Source organism: Mesocricetus auratus, unplaced genomic scaffold (genome assembly GCF_017639785.1).
Source record: "Mesocricetus auratus isolate SY011 unplaced genomic scaffold, BCM_Maur_2.0 Super-Scaffold_100003, whole genome shotgun sequence".
Lineage (NCBI taxonomy): Eukaryota > Metazoa > Chordata > Mammalia > Rodentia > Cricetidae > Mesocricetus > Mesocricetus auratus.
The window spans coordinates 20800238-20817483 of record NW_024429188.1 but is presented as its reverse complement, the minus strand read 5'-3'; the positions used below and the strand labels follow the sequence as shown (position 1 = coordinate 20817483).

The following is a 17246-nucleotide window of genomic DNA, read 5'->3' as shown; positions in this document are numbered from 1 at the left end:
GAAAAACCAAAAAAAAAAAAAAAAGGAAGGACAGGGTAACAAAAAAGTATATTGACTGTGAGTCATCCCACAATTTTATGTCAAGAAGGATACCTTAGTTAGAATGACACTCATCTGTCCCTTAAAACATGGGATAAAGAACTGGACCTAAACTTCTTCCTTTGAGTTTCAGTGTAATCAGGAATATCCAGCCTAAGATAAGACACTTCAAGCTGAGAACAAGCTGAGAACAAGTATTATAAATGAGGCTGGTAATATCTCTAATTCCAAACTTACTAAAGAATCTATATAGAGATGACTTTACTCTCTGGGAAGGAAACCCAAGACTTATAAAAGTAGCTGAATCAAAAAAGTTTTATTCATTTCTTTTTCACATCACATTTACATTCTGTTTGGATACATCATTACATCCACTTTGTAACTTTTGAAGCAGTTTATGGTTATACAGTACTATACAATAAAACAAAATTGGAATCCTAGGTGGTACAGAGAATCCGGCACCTCCTCATGAACTGGGAACAGACAGAGAGCTTATAGACTGGTTGCAACTACAAGGGGCGGATGCAAATACAATAGAAAAGGTAAATTCCTAAATCAAAGTATTCCTATGGTATTGTTGAAAAGCTGCTTATCTCATACACTGAATCACTGTTTCAGATTGTTGAAGAGGATTATACACTTTCTGATATTCTCAATGATATTACTAAGGAAGACCTAAGGTGCCTCAGACTACGGTAAAAGCTTCCAAATGGTTTGAATAATAGGTGTTAGTGAACATTTTAAAATGAAATAGAACAACAAAATGCTGGTAGCTTTCTTCAATCTTAATGAAATTATCTTTCCACTCTTGTTTAAATGCCTACACCTCTACACAGTGCCACCAACACTTCTATGACACCAGGTCCAGACAAAGACACGCACACTCAATAAGTTAGAGATTATATTTGAAAGACTAGCTGGCAAATGTAATCCTGTAGGTCAAATGCTTGTTTCTCCTACTTGTGAGGTGGCTGTTTTCAAATTTGCTTTTCTTATGGAAACTCCTGTTTTGCAGCGGTGGTGTCCTCTGTAGACTCTGGCATGCAGTCTCCCAGCACAGAAGACAAACACAGGAGTCCTCACACTGAGCCAAGCTGGAGAGAATATGCAAATACCCTACCTGCTTATGGCCAAAGCTTCTGTTCATGTACACACAAATCCTGCATTTACACAAAAGGACCCCTGTTCCCTTAATTCGAGCATGTTTAATTTAGGTCATCCTTGTGTATAAACAGGATTGTATGTAACATCAACCATGATCTAATGTATTAAATTCTTAGAGGCTTATATTTCAAAGTCAACATACCTTATAGCAACTGCTGGAAAGATAAAGCATAATACTTAAATGTGAAAGGTAAAAAAAGTGTGCCTTGCAATGGGAATACAAGTTTGTGTTTGTTAAATGGGAAAATTAAAATATTTTACCTTTGAAGTACCTTTGTTTTAAAATGCCTGATTTTATAGCCTTTGATCACAGAGACATGATGATCGGTGCCAACAGATGTCAGCCTCCACAATGCATGCTACTCCTCTCCCCGTGCATTGCATTAATTCCAGCATGCCTCCTGGAGGACATACAGCTATCTATGACCACACAACAAGAAGTGGCACAGTTATTCCTTTTAGTAACTGTTGTAGGATTTGATGAGGGAAAGTTAAACTCTACATATTTTAAATCCTATACAAATCCAATACACTCTTATTCACATGGATACACTGCATACAACATACAAACTGCATGCAACTTACTCTTCCTTAATTTACATGTTTTCAAGACTTTTTGGGTATTTCCTGTTCTTACAGTGGATGATCAACGCCCAACACCCATCCATTTCACCGTTTCCCATTAACTGACTGACTTAAACTTGATCCACTGGTTGGCACCACGCACTTCAAAGGGAGGATCGCTGCTGTAGATGTGATAGCCTAGTTCCTCCAAGGGTGGCTCTGGATCAGCTGTAGCAAACTGGGCAGCATCCTCGATCTCTTTCCTCACTTCCACATCAATCTCCTAAACACCAGAATACAATGCAAGAGATTTTTCAATTAAGGGCAGCTTTGGAACCAACTAGCATGTAAAGGATAGTTTTAGAAAAAAGGGGGGAAACCAAGTTTTTGTACTAATACACTTATTAATCTTAGGCAGCGGCCTAACTGTAAACTCTTTACTTCTATATGGAGACCAGAGGCTGATGTCAGGTATCATCTATTACACTCTCCACCTCTATCCAGAGCTAGGGTTGTACACATGCAACACTGTGACCATTTTATGTGAGTGCTGGAAATCCAGACTCAGATCTTCATACTTGTACAGCACGCATTTTACCAACCGAGTCATAGCCCTTGCCCTTCAACTCTTAGTTCTCAGCAGAAAGACCAAAAAACAATAGCCCCCATCAGGTACGGGAAACTGGTCACAGAGAACCTACCTTTAAAGCCAAACTTAAAAGCCCCAAGTGCAACTGTACCTTTAATTCTTCAACACTTGCAAGATTGCTGTTCACCATTCTATCCTTAAGAAGCATAATAGGGTCGCTCTTACTCCTTACTTCCTGAATTTCTTCTCGAGTGCGGTAACTATGGGGAAGGGAGAGGCAGTAACAGACCCGTAAGAACAGTGACTATAAAGCAGACAGCTTAGTGACATATAGGAGTGTATTTCTGAATGAGAGGAACAAGTTAATAATGCCAATATCACCGTGGGAATAGTAGGGGTGACAGGCTGTTAGGCATCTCTTATAAAAGTTATTCACTGTAACTTGGGGCTTCATAGGCATTCTGATGAGGGCCAAGTTTTCATTTGCTTTGATCTGGAAGAAAGGGTCACCAGTTCTAACCCTCGTTAGCCTCAAGTTTTTACATGGATGGGACAAGAGAGAGTTGGCAGTGGTGATAATTATAGGATTTGAAGCATCATACAAAGACCCCAAAGCGGCATTGCTAGCAAAATCTTGAACATACCAGGTTTCTGACAAAATATAAGGGTTCTATATGATGGAACAATTACTACACAAAAGTCACTTTCCACCTAATTTTTTGTTTCCCTTAGTCTAGTGGTTCTCAATCTTCCTAATACTGCAACCCTTATCAGTACAGTTCCTCATGTTGTGACGACTCCTAACCATAAAACTATCCCCATTGCTACCTCATAACTTTAAGTTCGCTGCTGTTATGAATCATAGTTTAAACTATCTGGCATGTGACCCCCTCGGAAAGGGTTATTGCAACTCACAGGTTGAGAGCTACTGCCTTAGTCAATTCTACAGTGGCTGAACTTTGACTAAACTGACTACTCTTAACTGTGTCAAGCCTGTTAATTCATAATTATGCACTAGAGCTAAGGGAAAAGGAACAACTTAAACTTTCCATGTGGCAGTTAGCCTTGCTTCCCTACCAGTGAGATTTTCAATCTCAGTGCTCTACAGGTAAGAATATGCCATGCCTGAATTTGGGGTAATGCCCACATAAACTAAATGAACCCCCCCCAAATAATTCTCTTGACAGTTCTGCATTTCAATTTAGTTACATAATGCTCTTAAAATTAGTGCTCATGCTAACACATAACATACATTGTTGGGATCTACTTTCAGACTAAGACTCAAAACCACTTGATGTCAACAAAATAATTTTATCTCATTGTAAGAGCCATGATGAAGTACTCTACCATTTTTAAGTACCTCAAAGCCTGCCCACCTACCATAGGAACCACACTCAGATACCCCATGACTTTACCTGACTCCAGGGTCGCTCATACTATGTCCATGGTAACGATAAGTCTGTAGCTCCATCAGGATGGGCCCCTAAAACAGATAGTTAAAAGACTATGGGGAAGTGTGTCAAGAATTGTTGCCTCAAGTGAAGACCCCAGCAACATCCAATACATTCTTATCCATCTTCTTTGTATCAATTGAGTTGTCAAGAGTTTATTGGTTAACTGATGTATTTCAAGACAGGGTTTCTCTGTATAACAACTCTGGCTGTCCTGTAACTCACTCTGTAGTCCAGGCAGGCCTCAAATGCAGCGATCCCCACCAAGTCCTGTGATTAAAGGCATGTGCCACCACCTAGACAGACTGACTTTTTTTTGTTTTGTTTTTCCACAGATAGGCTTTCTCTGTAGCATTGGAGCCTGTCCTGGAACTCAACTCTGTAGATCAGGCTGTCCACAAACTCACAGAGATCTGCCTGCCTCTGCCTCCCCCAAGTGCTGGGATTAAAGGCATGTGCTACCACCACCCAGTCGGGACTGATTCTTAACACCTATTTATCTCATGTTTCATCCGTCTCAATTTTACCAAAAGTATACTGCAGGGACGTATTTTCTATGCTTAGAACTGCTAGTTATTTTTAGCTACTTGAACCTTTTAAACCAGTCTCTGCTCCACTCTCCCTCACTGCCATACACTGACAGGTAAAGCAGCAAGATAGACTGCATTTGAATGCCTGTTATGTAAGTAAAACTGTATTGTGGGGATCAAACGACTTATAACAGAGGGATGGGAACACATAATTAACTAAGCCAAAAGACAAAACAGCTTGTAAAAGTGAAGACAGAGGCAAAATGCCAAGGAAACCAGGTGAGCCAAGACCATGCTCTCTCATTGGACTCTGCTTGTCTTAAAGAGCTCACATTACCCCAGGATAGCGCCAACAGCCATCTGGAAAGGCTTCTTTTAACTTTGAAATAAATATCATTATAAACTTATAACCTATAATCTCATCTTACCTTACCAGACCTACAATAGGCAGCTGCAAACTTTGTTGCCTCTCGGACACACAAGATATCCATTCCATCTACCTGTTAATAAAGATGGGAGAGGCAGAACGTACATGAATTGTCCAAATCCATTTCCCATGGTGCTGAAGAACGGAATCCAGGGCCTCACACGTGCTAGGCAAGTGCCCTGCCACTGAGCCACACACCTCTTGCCCTCCCATTCAACTTTCAATGACCTACTCAGGAGTAATGTGATGAACTATAGAGCATCTAGCTGACAGGGTATAGTTTTGTCTCTACAATAAGGAACCTTACCCTCAGTCCAGGAATAAAATCTCCTCTTTTGTAGTAATCCGTACTGGCCGCTGCTCTCTCGACAGATGTCCCCATGCCATAGCGGTTATTTTCACAGATGAAAATACAAGGTAATTTCCACAATGCTGCCATATTGTAAGCTTCAAATATTTGACCCTGAAAGTATTATATAAAATGTTCGAGTGGTTTAATCTGCCTATTTCTCTAGATGTTTTTACCATTTCTAACAGCTGTTGCTCTGCCTAACACAGAAAGCTTGCACAAAGTTTCCAGTGGTGAGGGAAAGGAGCATGTGCTGGCTGTGAAATGTGGGTTTTGTACGACTAGAATACATCTTGGGGATCTATCTACTAATATAGACCACACTGCAAAGAGGAACACAGAGAAGCACTGAGCTACCAATTGGTTTTATACTCTGCTATTAACCTGTTACACTCACTTGACCAGATAATCAGAGTGAACCAGCAGCATCTGAGATTCAGCATCTCAGATAGGGTCGCACTAAATGCCACCCAGAGACTGGTAACTACTAAGACCAAGACAGGATGAGCAAAAAAACCAAGAGCCAAGGTTCAGACATGATAGGAATCTGGCTTTGCCCTGGAGTCCAAGAAAGTCAGAGCCTCCTCTTATCACACTATTGCTTTGGAATGGAGGATGCATTTAACAACTGGGAATGGACCTATAGCTCAGCTGTAAGAGCACATGCTGTTCTTGTAGAGAACTCAAGTTCAGTTCCCAGCACCACATGGCAGCTCACAGCCATCCTTAACCCCAGTTCCGGGGGACCTTCTCACCTCCATTGGCACCAGGAACACATGCAGTGCACAAACATGCATGCAGGCAAAACTAGAAATAAACAGATCTTTAAAAAGGAATAAAAAAAATCTTCCACAACAGAACATATTTGCAAAGAGGAGTTTCCTCACAGGAATGTGCCCCTGGAAGGCTCTGGTAACCCATGTCAAGAGGTAAATCTCTCATGTGAGTCAGCCACATGAAGTGCTATTTCAGTTAATAAATCCAAATATGACCAGTCACAATTTGGAAATAAAAGCAATTGTATTGCAAATTAAGAGATGCACTTACCTGATTAGCGGCGCCATCACCATATAATGTCAAGCAGACCTCATCTTTTCCATTGTACTTGCAGGCCAGAGCAATCCCTGCTCCTAGGGGCACCTAACATAAACAACCACCAAGAAAGGAACTGTAGGAATTAATCAGTTAAAATGCATTTAAATTTCAACTCCTGAAGAGAATCTGGGAAGCTAAATCAGTGCTTCGAGTCTTCATTCCCAACCCCGTCACTATTCACCTATCCTGTTATTTTCAACAAAACATGAATAAATCCTATATTGTTTAACATTTCTGCACCCAAAGAATTGCTGATCCCAACAAGATGAAAAATGAAACCTAGATTTATATATATAAAAGACCTACTGTAGTAGATATTGTTGCATGCTGTTTTGTTTCACACGTCTCATTAATTTATGAGAATGAAGACTTCCTATTGATGAAAGTAAGGCTTTTGATTTTTTATTAAGCTATCAATTAAACAAGCTGCTCTCTTGTAATTGGGCCCAGGAAATGAGCCATTAATTTTACTGAAATATTAAAAGAAAGGTGAAGGAATAGCTCTACTGCTATAGGCTCTTACTCATAAAACACAACAAAACCATGAACTTTAAATCACTACCCCAAACCCACTTATTAACTACACAAATGGTAAGATGAGAAGCAATACGTATTTAAAGACAACTCAAACTCCCAAATTATCGAACTCCTTCAGAGAAGTTCTCTGGGTGAAGTCACAGGCCAGGATCAAGTATACTAAAGGATGTGTTCTTCCTCAACTACCTGAGCTCCAACGATGCCATTGCCTCCATAGAAGTTCTTGGCGTACATGTGCATGGATCCGCCTTTCCCTTTAGCACAACCTCCTCTTCGTCCTAGAAAGGACAGCACACACACCCATGCATGAAAAACCAACCATGCAAAGCAATAACCACCACACACACAAGCCAATTGTCTAAACACCTGTCTCCGGGAAAACACATACCTCATCTCTGTCTGGGATAAGAAGGTTAGGCTAATCCAATGGTGCTTGCTCAATAATCACCTAGTTACCTTAGACTTTGCACAGTATTTTTTTTTTGGTTTTTGAGACAGGGTTTCTCTGTATTGTTTTGGAGGCTGTCCTGGAACTTGCTCTGTAGACCAGGTTGGCCTTGAACTCACAGAGATCCACCTGCCTCTGCATCCAGAGTGCTGGGATTAAAGGCTTGCACCATCAACACCTGGCTTAATGCAGTATTTTTGACACTGTGTTCAGAGGGAGTACACACACTTCACTTCTAGTCTGGCACACTGAATAATGTAAGGTTCAAAACAGTCATAGAAAAGATGAATATTAAACACATTGTCTAGAATCTGTCTACATTTCACAAAGCACTTCAACCCAATTTACTTTCTCTGCTAGATTTCTCATGTTTTAGTGAGAGCAAACCTTATTCCCACTGTACAGGGCTATGCTTTTCCAATTTTACCTGAGGGGCCAGATGACTTCACAAATGGTTTACTCAGAGGCACATCAGAGGTACCAGGAATCATACCACAAGGCTTGTTTCAAAACCAAAATTTCTAAAGTTTGTAACCACTAACTTTTAACGCTTAGTAACTTCATGGGAGGTATTTGAAAACTTCCTTCACTCACTATCCCTCTCTGTAAATCCATAGCAAACCTGTTAGCTCTGCAAGAATTGTTCGGACAGGTAGGCCCCGAGTGAAGGTGAAGCCATGCGCTCGATAGGCTGTGATGAGATGGTCCGTGGGGTTTATGCCAGCCTCCAGGCCCACACAGCAGGCTTCCTGTATTGAAGAACCGTGAAGCAATACCACTATTTATTTTTGAATAAAAAGTCTCCATTACAGATCCGATATTTAAAAAACCATGAATCAAGCTGGGCAGTGGTGGCACACACTTTTAATACCAGTACTTGGCATACAGAGGCAGGTCTCTGTGAGATTGAGACCAGCTTGGTCTACAGAGTAAGTTCCAGGTCAGCCTCCAAAACAATATAGAGAAACCTTGTCTCAAAAAATCAAAACAAAAACAAAAAGAAAAACCAAGCACAAAAAAACCCCAAGGATCAATAAACTTGTCATTAGTAACTCAAAGAAAATAACTATTTTTCATCAAAAAACAAAGTAGAGGGTAAGGTTCAAACCAGAAGCCATAACCAATCCACAAATATGCCTTGCCTTCAGCCTTGACAGGGTATAAAAATATAATGTGTCAGTCAGATGTCAACATTAGAAAAGTCATAGAATGCATGAAAACCAAAGAATCCTTCCTTCTGTGTCTCCACATGGAAGTAACTGACTGGAACCAAGTCATGGCCTCTCTGGGTGGGGCATAGCCATCCTGACACTCCACTGATCCATCTCACACTGTCCGCATCTTGTTACACATAGCTCACTTCACTCATTTAGTCTAGCTAGCTCCTGTAGGCTTCTGAATTTGGAGCCAGTGCTGTAACACATTGTGGGAGTAACTGTCAACTTAAAAGCTCTAGAATCACCTAGAAGACAAATCTCTGGGTATGTTCATGAAGAAGTCTCTTGGGCTGAAGTGGGAAGACCCACCCTACATGTGGATGGCACCTCCCCATTGCCTAGGATCCCAGACTGAATAAAAAAGAAAGCAAGGTGAGCAGTAGCGTTCAGACCCTGCATCCTGACTGCAGATTCAATATCTATCTCAGCATCTACTGCCATGCCTTCCCACCAAGACGGACTGTACCTTCAAGATGTGAGCTAAAATAAATACTTTAGATTGCTTCTGTTGACTATTTCGTCACAAAAAGGAACTAACACACACATACATAAAACAACAAAACAGTTTTTTCCCAAGAATGTAGTCAGTGGAGATAAGTGGTTCTAGCAATTTTTTGGGTTTTTCAAGACAGGGTTTGGAGGCTGCCCTGGAACTAGCTGATGTAGACCAAACTAGTCTTGAACTCAGAGATCCGACTGCCTCTGCCTCCCTTGTGCTGGGATTAGAGGCGTGCACCACCACCACCCAGCTGTTGTAGCAAAAACTTCAAAATTCTAAGAACTGATAGAAAAGTCAGACATGCTAAGTATGAATGAATTCTTATGCTCAAAATTCATAGTGGATCCTAGCATTCTAACTTTTATTCTGAAATCCCTATTTCAAATCCTTCTGACCCAAGAAGCAGGGTAAAAAACCAATAAACAAAAACCATATTTAAAGCTAAGTGTGACGGCTCATGCCTATAATAATCCCAGCATTCTGGGCAATGAGGTAGCATTGTCAAGTTCCAGGAATTTCAAGCCTTCTTGGACAGTGGGAGGGCAGACATAGAGGGAGAACTCGGTAAGTAAAGGAGTTTGCTATCTAGCCTGACAGCTTGAGTTCAATCCCTGGAACCCATATGGTCAAAGGGAAGAACCAAATCCTGCAATCTGTCCTCTGACCCCGCCCCACCATACATACATACCCCCCACACAAGGAAATAAGTAAATAAGCGGGGCTTTTTTTAATCTTAAAAGCCTAGGGTGAAGTGGAAGTCAAGGATGACAGGGGAAGGCAGGCACAGAGAAAGAAACCTACTTAAGTATCCTAACGACACCCACATCTGTATGAGAAACCTACCACTTACCTGACCATCACACAAGTGACAGAAACCACGGATAATTTTCTGCTTGTACAACTGGTCTGCCTTTAGCTCCATTCGCCGCACAGTCTGCATCATCCTGTAGTACTTGAGGCCATCCTCTCTGGTGAGCACTGTGGTGACTGGAGGGCCCTCTTCTAGCCGATGAAGGTCACATCTCTGAAATAAGGTGGTCACCTCCCGGTTACTACTCCACAAATACTGCTGACTCATTCTAAGATCCAGCTCCACACAAATAATACACAACTTGAACCGCAGCAAGGAAACACAAGCCTGAGCACTGCTTCAATAATGTGGGATAGCACACACCTTGATGCTATCGCTTGAAAGGTGAAGGCAGGAGGAGCAAGAATTCAAGGTTACCCTTTGCTAGAGTTTGGGACTAACCCAGGCTCCATGAAACTCTGTCTCTAAAACAAAACCAGTGCTTCGAAATGCTTCTGATTCCTTAAATTTATGGTCATCAATGTTTCACTAACTCACACACCCCATACCACAGGTATACCCAACCTCTGGCTCAAGAAGGGCCAAGTGCCAGAATAGCTATTGGGTCAACCCAACATATTTATTTGTAGATGACAACATGTCAGAACATTAAGAGGTGGGACACCCCTGCCAGGGTATATTTTTCAAGCCTCTCTCCCTTAAACTACCAGCAAGTTATTCTTGCTAAACTCTGAACCTTTGATTCTAGAATATTTGAAAGAAAGTGACTCCATCTTCAAAGCACCAGTATCAAAATACTCCTTGAAAGCGAAACTGAATGTACCTGTGAAAAACTAGAAACACCAAGTGAAACACCTCTTACCTTAATCTCAAATGTAGCATCATTTGCAAAATTACGAGAAGCTATTAGCACTCTGCTTGCCTAGAAAGCAAAAAATATGTAAATAAAGTCATTACTCATATGTAAATAAAGTCATTACTTTTTGTTTTATACTGTCAAGAGCAAGTCATTACTATCATGAATCCATGCCTATAGATACAGGGTTTCTCTGTAGCTTTGGAGGCTGTCCTGGAACTCACTCTGTAGACCAGGCTGACCTTGATCTCATAGGGATCTGCCTGCCTCTGCCTCCCAGGTGCTGGAATTAAAGGTGTGCACTACCACAACCTGGCTGCTTGGGAGTTTAAACACAGCCATATCACTATCTGAAGACAAAAAGGAAAAAGTGGCAAATGTCAAAACTATCCTGTTTCCACTTTGTTTTCAAAGCAATTTCAGTGAGCATAATAACCAGTCAAACTGAAGAAACTAGATTAGATGTAGGCTTTTTAAGATTTATTATTTGAAAATACTGCAAATAAAAATACCTGTTAATCCCTATCTGAGGCAAGCTACTTTTCTATGACATACACCCAATGAAGAAAAACAGCTATTTAAAGTATGAGATAAATACCTTAGTGAAAAACATGTTAACACTTGTCAAAAACAACGGACTTGGGTCAGCCATTCTATAACAGGAGCAGCCTAAATCTTGAGTAGGCTCCACCTGAAGCCCCGTAACAGAAGACTATTTCTTAAAACAGTGTTCCCCCGACTGGTTTGAGTGGCTCAGTTACTCAGTTACCGATTTCTTTCTACCCTCACAACTGAACAATCAGAATACAACATAAACAATTATTCTATTCTAGCCACTTACTTACATGTAAACTAGCATCATTTCTTTTCCTGAATACGGAAAGCATATTTACCAGATCCCATAAAAAAGCATGCTTAATATGTAACCCAATATAGTTTGTAGCACTGAACTTGACCTTGGTGAGGAGTTAAGATCACTATACTAGCTATACCTCCAAGAGTATGAGCCAACAGGCAGAGTGAAAAATCTACTTAGCTCTCTCTCGCTCTTTTCCATTGCCTCCACCTCCCCATGCTGGAATTGCAGGCATGCAGGTAGCCTCTATTTATCTAAGCACAGGATATAGTCTTAAACCCTCAGTAGAAGCCTAACACCACTGCTAACACCTAATTCCATGTGTGAGTATTGTGACACCAAGGCAGCTGATCTGATGCTAATCAAGGGGTGGGTGGAGTATACAGAGTGAACACCTGGCCAAAGGAATGATTTCATACGAATCTAACCTGAACAGTCTAAGATTATGTCATTCTAGTCAGAATAGCACACAGATTAAAACTAATAAATTCTTTCTTTCTGGAACTTTTTCTTGAGTATTTTCAGACCATACCTGACAAGAGTAACTGAAATTAGGAAAATTTGCAAAGCCATGCACACAAGGTGGGGAGGGGTACAATATGGCAACTGCTGTATTAGCTGATAAAGCCAAAGGCAATGACAATACCCAAGGAAAAAAATAACTAAATCCCAGCAATGAATGCTTCAGTTAAATCAGAGGTGGAGAGAATGTGTAAACATAGCTATCTTAAAGTGAAGATAAAAATGTAGAAAAAACTAAACCTGAGACCAACCAAGAAGCAAACAAATGGTTGTGCTATTTTTTGGCAGTTAAAATTATTTTGTGGCGGGGCGGTGGTGGCACATGCCTTTAATCCCAGCGCTTGGGAGGAAGAGGCAGGCGGATCTCAGTGAGTTCAGAGCCAGTCTGGTCTACAGAGTGAGTTCCAAGACAGCCAAGAAACCCAGTCTCAACAAAAGTATTTGTGGAGCTAGAAATAGCTATTCTACTGCAAAATTAAGTTTCTAGATACAACTTCAGAAACTAACTTGGGGAACAATCTAAGGCAGAGACTAAACTTAACTTTCAAACACCACCAAATGCCTAGGTGCCTATTTAACATACCAAAGCTGGACCTGCCAGCCAGGTCCCCCCAGCATCCCCCAGTCCCCAACTCTCGGGCTGGGCTGCCCTTCCCTCAGAGGCTCTTCCCAACATCATCCAGACATTGTGCTTACCCTTCCCTTTTGGTACCTTTGGCCTCCTGGCTGCTGCAACTTGGTTCTCCTCTCTCCCTTTCCCCTCAGCCACCTCCACACAGCCCAACTCATTCTGGTCATGTCCATTCTGGACTATCCCAAATATCCCGACTTCTGACTATGCTCTCCCAACATACCTACGATAAAATCTCAATCATACCTAGGAACAGTCATGCCCTTTCCTTTTTATTTATTTATTTTTTTGTTCACAAACCAGCCAGGCATTGGTAGCAAAGATAAGTTCTTTCTCAAACATAAAATTTATGGAGCTGGGCATGGTGGGGCACACCATTAGTCCCAGCACTCAGGGGGCAGAGGCAGGTGGATCTCTCTTAATGATCTACGGATTGAGTTCTAGGACACTCAGGCTACACAGAGAAATCCTGTCTAAAACAAGCAAGCAAAAATAATTCTCTTTAAATGGGATTCCTGTTGGGTTTTTTTTGTTGGGGGCCGGGGATTGACCACAGGACCTCACATATGCTATACTCTGAGCTCCACTTCAGAGCCTAATGAAATTCCTTTCCCAGGGACCTTGAACAACTTATTCAATAAAATAAAAACTTGTATCTAAATACAGAAAGAATTTTCAAAAGTATTTAAGAATTCTCAGACTGTACCAACATGAATTAAAAACCTTACCTAATAAGCAAGGGCCAGAAAAAAAAAGACATTGGTAGTAAAAATCTCACAAAAGGGAACATCACAAATACAAACAATAAGGCAGAATAAAAATTTTAAATGTAGTTCTCTCTTTCACCTCATTTAAAAGTAAAACCACATTTTTGTAATCCATTTCAAAGTTTCACATTCAAAACCGAAGTAAGTTTCCACACTTCCCTAATAAAAAGTGGAAAGGTACAAAACAGGTAGAGGCCTCAGAGGAAAATAGGGATTAACTTTAGGCACAGTATCTTAGCTATCCAGAAGCAAGTGCCTAGCCCCCTCCCCCACTGAGTATCCCTTGGCCACTGCAGCTCTAGTTATACAAGTTTGAAGAGCCACTGCTTACTATTTGTAACCATCTTTTTGCAAGGCTTAAATGTAAAAGTCTTTTCACGTGTTTAACACGAAAACCTAAAGATGGAGCTATTTTGTATTACATAGGCCGAAATAAAAAGAAATCTGCAATTACTTAGAACTGCATACTATAAAAAGATCCATTAGAGTTTAGTGGTCTACTCTGAGGTGAAACTTAAGTTTCTAAAATTCTGAAAGGCTTCAGGAGTGGTTCCTAATTAGCATGCAACAAGTATAATCACAAAGAAAACTAACAGCCAGACGTTCTTAGCAAGCCGGATGTGGTAACACAAGATTTTAATGCAAGCAATCAGGAGGTAGAGGTAAGCAGATCTGAGTTCCAGGCCAGCCTGGAATACATAGTCAAAAAAGAATTAAAAAACTAGCTACTGGAGAGTTTACCCCATAACACCACCAAGTGAGCAAAATAATTGGGTTCCTTCTATGGTGAATTCAACTCTAGAATTCAATTTTTTTCCTGCTGTAAGGTGAACAAAGGAAACTAAACACACTTAAGCTTAGTGTCTAGCATTTAACATTTAAAGGAGTTCCCAGCCCTCTATACTCCAAAAGGAGAGCACATGTCTTAAAAGTGGAAGGCAGTATTTTTATTGATTTAAGATTCTAATTCAACTTCTTGAAACTTAAGATTTAGTAAGAGCAGCTGGGTTTTCCCCTTTCCGATGAGGGGAACAAAGCTTTTAGTTTTCATCTTTATTTCATGTCCAGTTTCCAAGCTATAAACACATTTCCCTTCAACTAACATTTCTATACACAAGGAACTTGTTCAAACCAATTAAAAATTAATAATGCAGTTTTAACATCTGTGAATATCCTGACCGAATTCAGGGCACATACTAAGAGCTCAATAAATGGCCTACACACAAGCAAAGACACACTAAGTGTGCTTTACTGACGATTCAAACACTAATGGAGCATTCACTTAATAAAACGGTGTTTTTATATTACTTAATGGAATTCCTAGAGAATTACACTTTCAACCTTTCCACAACCTCCCCAAACTAAGAACTGCATCAAATCCTGAAGAAATCAACAGAACAAGAATGACAAGTCAAAGCCTGGTAGCTGTTAAACCAAGAAAATGCAACCTCTCTGTGGCTAGGCTAGAGGTCAAAATACTAAAAGCTTAGGTGTTAGACACCTCTTAAAGCCTGGGCCATAAGTGAGTCTTAACCTCTAATCCGTGTCCTCCGGAAATCATTGCTGTTTTCTTTCGCTACTTTGAACTCTAAGCCCCTGTGTGTTTAAGAGTGAAGGCGGCTTCCTCTGGGCTCTGCTCGATTGCTCGAAAACTGACTGCCCCCCCCCAAAAAAACGCAGATGAGCAGGGAGTGGAGGAAGTTTGTTTTCCGTGAGCCTGACCCCGTATGAACCCTACTCAGAAGCGAGCACAGGTAGATGATCCACAAATGCTCACCCAGCTGGGCACTCATAAGCGCCAGGTGCCAGGCAGACAGGTTGGCACACGTGCCACTCCCTGACTCAAGATAACCCACGAGGTAGCGTTCTTAGTACCTCCATTACAGAGATGAGGAAACTGGTTCCTGGGACGATTAAAAGAAAAACTCTTTTTAATTCTTGTTGGTACTTGGTAAGGACTCAAGACTAGCAAGCGATGAAGTCGGGGTGCGCACGGAACCTCAGACTCTCCGGATTGCGAGCTTTTTAGTTCGTCTTACGTGGCCTCTTGGCCAAGAGCAATGACAAGGAGAGTGCAAGTCAGCGGAGTCCATGGAGACTGGAGCAAACCCAAGCTCCGCCTCCTGGTGTCCTGTAAGCAACCGGCGGATCTGGGGCGCTGCTGGGGAGCCGGCGAGCTCTGCCAGTTGGACTGGGGAAGGCCCGGCCGACGGGGCCCATTCTCAAGCCACCCCTCCCCGGGTCGGCGCGGCATGCACCGCGCAGGAGACCCACGCGAGCTCCGTAGATCGTCCCAGCACCGGGCCGAGCTCTCCGGGAATCCGGACCGCCCTCCTCCCGCCACGCCTCAGGCCGGCTCGAGCCCCACCCCAGCCTCCCGGGATCTGGCGGCCTCACCGGCTTCTGCGCAGCGCCTGCCAACACACGGGACACAGCGGCGAGCATCTTCCTCATGGAGCGCAGCAGACCCACGCGGTGGCCGCGGCACCCGGGCACTCAAAAGGAGTGGTTCGGACGTCCCCAAGTCTCCTTGAGGCGCCCTGAGCTGAGACCACGCCCTAAACGCAGTGACGGAGTCGAAACGACATCATGCGCCGCGCCAGTCTGTGGGCCAATTAGAATGATTGCAGGCGAAGGTCCCGCCCATCTAAGGAACCTGCGGCCGCCCATTAAAGAATTAACCAAAAAGGGGTGGAGCTGGGGGCGCCTTCCGTCACTACGCGAGGCTAGCGGGTGAGGAGGCGGGACCCTCAGGGCGCCTGCGTGGGAAAGTGGGGGGCCCCAGAGAGGCTTGGCCTTTTTCTTGCACTGGCCACCACAAGCCACAGTGAAGGGGTGAAGGCCGGTCCGGCTGGTGGTGCAGCTTTGCAACCCTGTACCAGTACACTGAAAACCCGTGGTGTCAGGGCTTGAAAGGCAGACCATCTGGTCTCTAGAAATGGTTCTGCCACTAATTTGCCTTTTAAAAGATCACATAACCCTCAAAATGTTGCCCTTGTTGACTTGAGTGAGAATAATAAAAATAGATTTAACAGTTGGATGTTGCTGGGTGTGGTGGCACATGCCTGTCATTCCTTCTCTAGGGAAGCTGAAGTAAGATGATAGCCAGAGTTGGAGGCCAGGCTGGCTACTTAGTTCAAGGCAAGCTTGGGCTACTTATCGAGAATGTCTCAAAAATAAAAATAAGTAAATGAAAGCAAATATTAATTATTGACCATAGAAGGATAAGTTCAGCCTTAGCGCTTGTTTGTTCTTTGACTTTCTGTTAGCTTGCTTTTTCTATTCATGGGGAAGTCAGTTTTAGACAACCAATTCTTTTGTCCATTGTGCTTGGGAAAAGCATGTCTCCTGTTTGTCACTGTTACCCAAACACTATAAAGATTAGGACACAAGACTTTAGGAGAACAAGGGAAATGTGCAGATGATTTCTTAACGTTTGGACTGTATTAGCCACAGTAGAGGAGTTTATGTTGCCTTGACAAGTTAGCCTCAAATTATCATTGGATCAGAGAAATAGAAGTTGACTTTTCCACTCAAATATCCGGCATGGATTGTCCAGACCATTTCTATGAGGTCACTTGGGAACCCAGGATAAAAGGTACTCTAATATTTTAACTTATAATTCCTATGGTCAATGCAACATGGAAGGAAAAAAATAGCTGAAAGTTCTTACAAGGTCCCTCATATGCTTTGGCTGATTTGTCCCCTCTTCCTGGAACTGACATCTTGGTCATTGCTCTGTCCTGTTCTGTCATCCACAGAGGGTGAAGAATGAAATGAGTGCAGATAGTGGTACATTATAACCCATGGGAAAGAAATAGCCATGAATCTTTCGCAAATACTTAAGTGAATAAGAGGAGGAATCAACATCTCCTTGCAGTGAAATCCCAGTTC

At 42.1% G+C, this 17246-nt stretch overlaps 2 protein-coding genes across 2 annotated transcripts in view; one reads left to right on the top strand and one right to left on the bottom strand.

The window, feature by feature from the left end:
- Map3k15 (mitogen-activated protein kinase kinase kinase 15) overlaps positions 1-1442 on the top strand; it is a 128805-nt gene extending 127363 nt beyond the window's left edge. Inside the window, exons 27-29 of the mRNA XM_040744122.1 lie at positions 481-581; positions 658-734; positions 1055-1442. Of these exons, the coding sequence (XP_040600056.1) occupies positions 481-581; positions 658-734; positions 1055-1127 (251 nt within the window). The 3' untranslated portion in view covers positions 1128-1442. The remainder of the gene's footprint in view (positions 1-480; positions 582-657; positions 735-1054) is intronic.
- On the bottom strand, positions 337-15919 carry Pdha1 (pyruvate dehydrogenase E1 subunit alpha 1). The gene is made up of 11 exons (XM_005074236.4): positions 15750-15919; positions 10583-10642; positions 9760-9933; positions 7816-7942; positions 6932-7023; positions 6161-6253; positions 5072-5227; positions 4766-4837; positions 3772-3839; positions 2508-2616; positions 337-2050 (listed from the first exon to the last, which is right to left on the bottom strand). Exons 1-11 carry the CDS (start codon positions 15804-15806, stop codon positions 1886-1888), a joined length of 1173 nt encoding a protein of 390 aa, XP_005074293.1. The 5' UTR covers positions 15807-15919; the 3' UTR covers positions 337-1885.
- Between the last annotated feature and the right edge of the window lie 1327 nt (positions 15920-17246).